General features: G+C 40.9%; 1 protein-coding gene across 1 annotated transcript; it reads right to left on the bottom strand.

Annotated features, from left to right (window-relative positions):
- Positions 1-267: 267 nt before the first annotated feature.
- etaa1a (ETAA1 activator of ATR kinase a) lies at positions 268-6,144 on the bottom strand. Its single transcript, XM_083522763.1, has 6 exons — positions 5,782-6,144; positions 3,560-3,694; positions 3,407-3,480; positions 3,212-3,321; positions 1,487-3,006; positions 268-837 (listed from the first exon to the last, which is right to left on the bottom strand). The coding sequence occupies exons 1-6, from the start codon at positions 5,948-5,950 to the stop codon at positions 716-718; spliced, it is 2,130 nt and encodes a 709-aa protein (XP_083378889.1). The 5' UTR covers positions 5,951-6,144; the 3' UTR covers positions 268-715.

Below are 6,144 nucleotides of genomic sequence, written 5' to 3'. Positions count from 1 at the left end.
TAGAGGAGGCGTGGCCTCTGTGGCCATCTCAGTGAAGGAGGCCTGGCCTCTCTAATTCTCTGTGTGAAGGAGGTATGACCATTGTGTAAACCTTACTGAAGGTGTGGCCTCTGTGCCAGACTATCCTCATGGCCTTCAGTGAGCCTGTCAGTCCCAATGAAGGAGGTAAAACCTGGTTGTTGGTCTGTCAGTCTGAGTGAATGAGATCATCTCTACTAGACAGTGTAGCTGCAGTTTAGATGTTTAAGAAGTGCTGTAGCTGGGAGATGGTTTGGACGAATCATTTTAATAGAATGGAAATAAAACATTAGTATTAAAATATTATCCACTAGTAGTGATCTTATGGTTTTCTTTTTCATCTGTACAAGAAAAGAATATATACACATTTAGAAAACATTAAGAACATTTAGAACCAGTTCCATCACAGAAAAAGCTGAAAGACATCGAACACTACAACCGTCTAAAAGTGCCAGCGTGATAGATGTGCTGCAGAATTTCCGAACCTCCCCGAAATTCCTGGATTTGAGATGTCCCGGAGCAGGACACGCTCATCTGACAAGCCCCTGCTGAGGCTCAGCTGTTCGAGATTCTGTTCAAAACGACTGACCGTGAGAAGATCCAGTCTGTTATCCCCAAACAGGGCAATTTAATGCTGGGAGCGTTAAACGATTTGGACCTGCCATCTTCGCCGGGTCATTTTCGCGATTAAGCGGCGTCATACCGGAGCTCGGAGGTTCTGATTGGCCAGCAATCGGAGTCTCCGCCTCTCCATGGCCTGCTGCTTCTTCTTCTCGATCTCAGAGTCGCTGCATCTCGTCACCGCCGCTTTGCTCGCATCTGTATAATCACAACCCATTATCACTTAATGTTAAAAATATTTAGGAAATAATATTTATTTGGTCATTTTACACAGAAAGAGTGAACACCAGCAGTCATTTTTTATCAGAAAATAAAAAAAAAATCTGCCATCATTCAATAATCAACATGCATAAAGAATTAAAACAATAATTCATTTGGAAACACCTTGTGATTTATACTTCATGAGACCAAGGCAGGTTACATTTGTTTCTATGCAACAAACAAAAATAGAAAAACACACTAGGATTGGAGTGTGAATAACAACGTTCTGTGGACAGAGGAGTCCAAATTGGACATTTCTGGTGGTGACCCCAAAGATTGAAGTTCCACTTTCCATGATCTGTGAGGGACACAGGAGCATTTAGCCGATTTAATTTGCCAACATGCTAAATGCACATCCTGTCTCCAAATGAGAACCTGCAAATTTTCAAAGCTGCGAGTTCCAAACCCTGAATTAACGAGGGTTGACTGTATAGCTTTCTTTTTCCGTGCAATATCAATTATTAGCATTTAAAATGCCAATTATTATTGCCTTAAATCGTACACACACAAACGCCTTTATTTAGAGTAAACCTGAAAAGGTGCAAATATTTATAGTTATACGTTATATGTAATGCAATTATCTTACCTTTAGAAACAGCCGGTCCAACGTTTAAGGTGCTATTAGGCTTTGGGAACTGATGGTCATCTCGAATTCTTCGATATAACTGGACGGTGGTTTCCGTGGCGCTCTTACAAACCTCGCTAGCTGCAGTGCAGGTGGGACTTTCTGTTCTCATAGTGCTTTTAAAATGGCTGAATTTATACCTGCTCTCTGATGACTTCATCATTCTGCTGTCCGTTGCTGAAGTGTTATTGAAACGTGCTCCAGGAAGAACTGCCGTACTCGATGGCGCTCGACAGAGGGCATAAACCTGAGCGTTGGACGAAGAGGGCTGAAAAACCACGTTTTCACGTTTATCAGTGGTGCACTGACTGCTCCGCGGTGTTGGTTTTAATATGGGCGCTTCTCGAGGAGGTTCCTGTTCAGTCATGATATCTTCCACTTTCTCGCAGGCTTCCGAGAACAAAGCATCATCATCTTCTGCCCCGTCTTCCCAGATGTCGTCCGATGCAAAGATGGAATCCAGGTCCTCGGATGCGAAGTCAGTGAGGACATCCTCCTCCGGGGTTACGTGGTTTTTCTTCTCCTCACTAACTGCATTGATCTTCAGCATAGGAACAGTGAGTTTGGTGGCCGAGTGACCAGATCTAGGAGAGTCCAATCTGGAAAAGGAAGGAATTGGAACTGTGGATTGAACCTTCCATGGTTGGATTTCCATTGGTTTCTTGAGTTGAGAAGTAGTTGTAGATACACCATGGGAACCAGGAACTATTGATAGAACTTTACCGGGAAGAAGAACCTTCGACATACCAGTTCCTGAACTGTTTGGCGCATGAAATTCAACTTTCCTTGCACTTCGTGTAGCCTTGTTCCAACATTGGCCATTCTGAAAGCTCTCAAGTTTTTGGGAGAACCTTTGCCCTTCTCCAGAGTTCGTTTCTTTATAACCGTTCTGAGGAGGAACAGTGTTTGATGAGCTGTCATTTTTGTTCGTCTGCTTCTGTGTCGAGCTGTGCTGAGGCACAGAGAACAGTTCCGGGTTTTGAGTCATCGCCATCACCAGCGAGTCGTCCAGCAAATCATCATTGTTCCAATCGTCATCAAAATCGTCAGCTACTTGCATGACTTTGCTTAAATCAGACGCTCCACCCATTCGAGTGACACCAGGCGTCTTTACCGAGTCTGTATTCGCTCGATTCACACCAAACTGTAGAGCGCATTTATCCACGCCATGAGAACATGTGCTGAAACCCTGGCTCAGGTTGCTGACCGTCTGTGTCGACCCCTCAAAAAGCAAATCCAGATCATCGTCCAGAGGATCACCAATGACCGTTTGGTCCTCCAAATCCGGTGGTGGCTTCTCGGCTTTAGAGTGAGTCTGTGGTGAAGCTGGGAGGTCGATCTCATCAGAAAACAGATCCTGGTCTTCATGCGTGGTTTTCATAGAGTTCTGAGGGTTTGGTTGGAGATCAGCTTCCTCCTGTTGGATCATGTTGAAGTCAAACTGTTTTGCTAACTTCAGCAAGTCATCCACAGGGTTTTGTCTGTGTAGGAACAAGATATTATTTAGCCTGGCATTAAGATGCAAGACATTTTAAGTGCTCTCGATATTTCCTACTATGGATTTAAAGTCAGGGCTAAAAATGGTGCACTAGTGAATGAACATCATAAAACCTCTATATTATCATTTCTTTACCAAGCCAGTTTACACCACATACTGCTTATATGAAAAGTGGTTTAGTATCAGACCTTGTTGGTTTGGGCTTCATCCTGGGCTCTCGGATTTCCGGAGTGCATGGAATAGCCGTGTCCCCGATCCACTGCAGCAAAGAAGACTCTGCCGCCTCCGGCCTCTTGCTCTAAAATACAAAAATCATGACACCAAAGCTGATGTACGCCTCAACGAACGACACATAGACCTATCGCTTTGTATTTGCTAATAACCTTTGGAGCTATCCTGTTGGCGATGTCTGCAATGTCCACCGATTTGAAAACAGCGGCCCTCCTCCGGCCCCGTCCTAAATCCAGAATGATTACATGATCACAAATTTGTTCCACGAGCAACAGTAAAGTTGTATGGGATTACAGCCAACTTGCCAGTTCTGACAGGAGTCCAGGGAGATGTTGGATCCCAGATGATTTCATGCTGGAACTCAGAATCATTATTTGGGGACTCGTCCGTGACGGGAGTCCTGAACCCCACCTTCTGGACACGGGTTGGTGTTTTGAAATCTGATTATGAGAAATTTGATCAAATAGAGGTGTAAGAAGTTGTAGGTATCTCCAGTTACTTACTTAAAAGAACATTGCATTTAAATATTTGAATCCATGTACAGTTTAGACAAAGAGTAGAACCTAAAAAAGATTGATCCTATGCATTATGGCCACCTGCAAGAGAAAGCACCAATTATTAAACAAAATGTTGTTACTCAAATAGTCTCAGTCTCAGAATCATAGATGCATCCTGACTAGCGGTCGACAGATAGTTGATCGTACCGATACCGATAGCTGGCTTTCCTAAAAACAAACATACAAAAAAAAAAAAAACCATGACTGAACCATAAAAATGTGCTAAATGAAAGTCAATTTAAATATATAAATTATATTCATAAATATAAAGGAAAATAAAAGACCCACATTCAAACTGTAACAAAAAGGAACACAAATGTAAAGTTACATTCAAAATAAATTTATAAAAAAAACAAAAAAAAAAACACTTCAAATAAACAGCACATGTCGTCAGTGATTCGCCTGCAGAGGCCACTTTCATACTGCATAACGCAACTCGGAAAAACTATCTGTGCCTTTTATTCATGTCGGTCGACCTCTAATTCCGACACAAGAGAACAAATAAATTTTCATGTGGATTTAAGTTTATGGGACAAAGACAACCGCTAAATCATCCTATAAATCCGCATTTAAAATTCCATTCAAAATGTGCATTCACTGGAATATTAGCATAATTCCCATTAAATCTTGAGATGAGTTACGTCGTCTCTCCGTTACACCGGTTTTGAACTCCATCACAGAGTCTTTGAGGCAAACACTTGGGCGATGTGATTAGGTGGACCAATAATTATCTTGAGTCATGTCATCTGTCTGTTGAGTTGATTTCATAGACAATAAAAAAGCCAGGCGATGCATAAGTCTGACTTTGGATCGATGTGAACGAAAAATAAGTAGCTTACAGAACAAAGTTAAGAGATTAACTAGGCAGCTCAGCAAATTACACATGCTTAAGAATGTGTACAATACCACTAATGAGTATTAATTTTCTTATCATGGGGAAATTCATATTAATTAAGTAAAATGGTCTGACTCAAAACCAGATGTTTTCTCAATTAGGGACTCCCCAAAGGTACACCCCTGTACTCTCTGGAGAAGTCTGCAGAAAAATAGCAGCAGGTGCTCAGGACTGAGAAGTCAAAATCTAAACTAGAGGTACAATAATGGGTGTCTGCAGGCAACAGTGAAGCATGGTGGAGGATTCCTGTAACTTTATACTGCATTTCTGTATATACTGTAGGAGATTTGGTGAGGATCCTCAATGCTGAGAAATGCGGGTAGATACCTGATTGACCCCAAATTTATTCTGCAGCAGGACAACAATCCCAAACACACACTCAATGTCATTAAGAACTATTTTCAGAACTATTGAGTCTGTCTCTGATTAAATGGATACACAGAAGGATATCAGAAACCTACACCCACAGATGATCTGGTGTTAGTTCTCCAAGATGTTTGGAAAAGTTCGAAAAAGAAAATTGACACGCATAGAGTGCTGATTTGATTTGGATTTCTCTTCTATTCATTTATTTTTTAATTTTGTTAATTGATAAAAAAAATAAAAAAAAACTATTGACACTTGACATCTGCCTAAAACTTTTACACAGTACTGTGTATCTATTTTATTGCTCCAATTTACTCTGACACTGGGTTATTACTTTCCTTTAAACGAATATTCTCATTGTATTATTCCTGTTTATAGTGTTAATAATAATAATAATAATAATAATAATAATAATAATAATAATAATAATAATAATAACAGTTCATTTCGAGAGCGGCCATTTTCAAATGACGTCACAACCAAATGAGTCACGAGCTAACAAACCCATTTCCGGGTTAAGCCACGCCCATTTTGGGTAAATATCTATTCCAATGTATTATTTATTTATTGATTAATATATAATTTATAATAGTAATTATTATTATCATTACGATTGTCTTAAATATATTAACTGACAAACGTCAACACGTTTTAATACTAATAAACAGAAATATTTTGGGTTACAAGTCCAAACCGAACTCCGACTCACCTTCTTCCGATCTAAAGTGAATAATATCTGATTTCTGGGTCTGACTGGTTCTCGGGCTCCTCTTCAGTCTGTTTGTTTTTGTTCTATTCTGTGTAATTGCCAGTAGTCCAGGCTGCTCACGGGTGTCCTCCTCCGGCGTCCAGGTGCAGGTCTTCCTCCCTCGGTTCATGCTGACTCCTGCCGCCCACAGCGCATATTTTATATAAACATTAAAAGTTCAGTTGTATTATTTGATCGGTTCCCCCTTGCAGCTCTCAGCGTCCACATGGCTGCTCTGTTTTCGTTCATTCAAACGACCCGCCATTTACTGTTTCATTTCCAAAGATCTAGTGCGCATGTCCGTTCGAGCGCGGTGCGTTCGAG

The sequence above is a fragment of the Silurus aristotelis genome (assembly GCF_946808225.1).
Source record: "Silurus aristotelis genome assembly, chromosome: 20".
Taxonomy (NCBI): Eukaryota; Metazoa; Chordata; class Actinopteri; order Siluriformes; family Siluridae; genus Silurus; species Silurus aristotelis.
Note: the sequence above shows the minus strand (reverse complement) of the source record. Positions and strands in the feature narration are given on the sequence as shown.

Coding starts and splice junctions, on each gene's coding strand:
- etaa1a (XM_083522763.1), bottom strand. CDS start 5,950: ATGAACCGAGGGAGGAAGACCTGCACCTGGACGCCGGAGGAGGACACC. Junction 3,007..3,211: donor ATGAAGCCCAAACCAACAAG/GTCTGATACTAA, acceptor GTTCCTACACAG/ACAAAACCCTGTGGATGACT. Junction 838..1,486: donor TGGACCGGCTGTTTCTAAAG/GTAAGATAATTG, acceptor GTGATTATACAG/ATGCGAGCAAAGCGGCGGTG.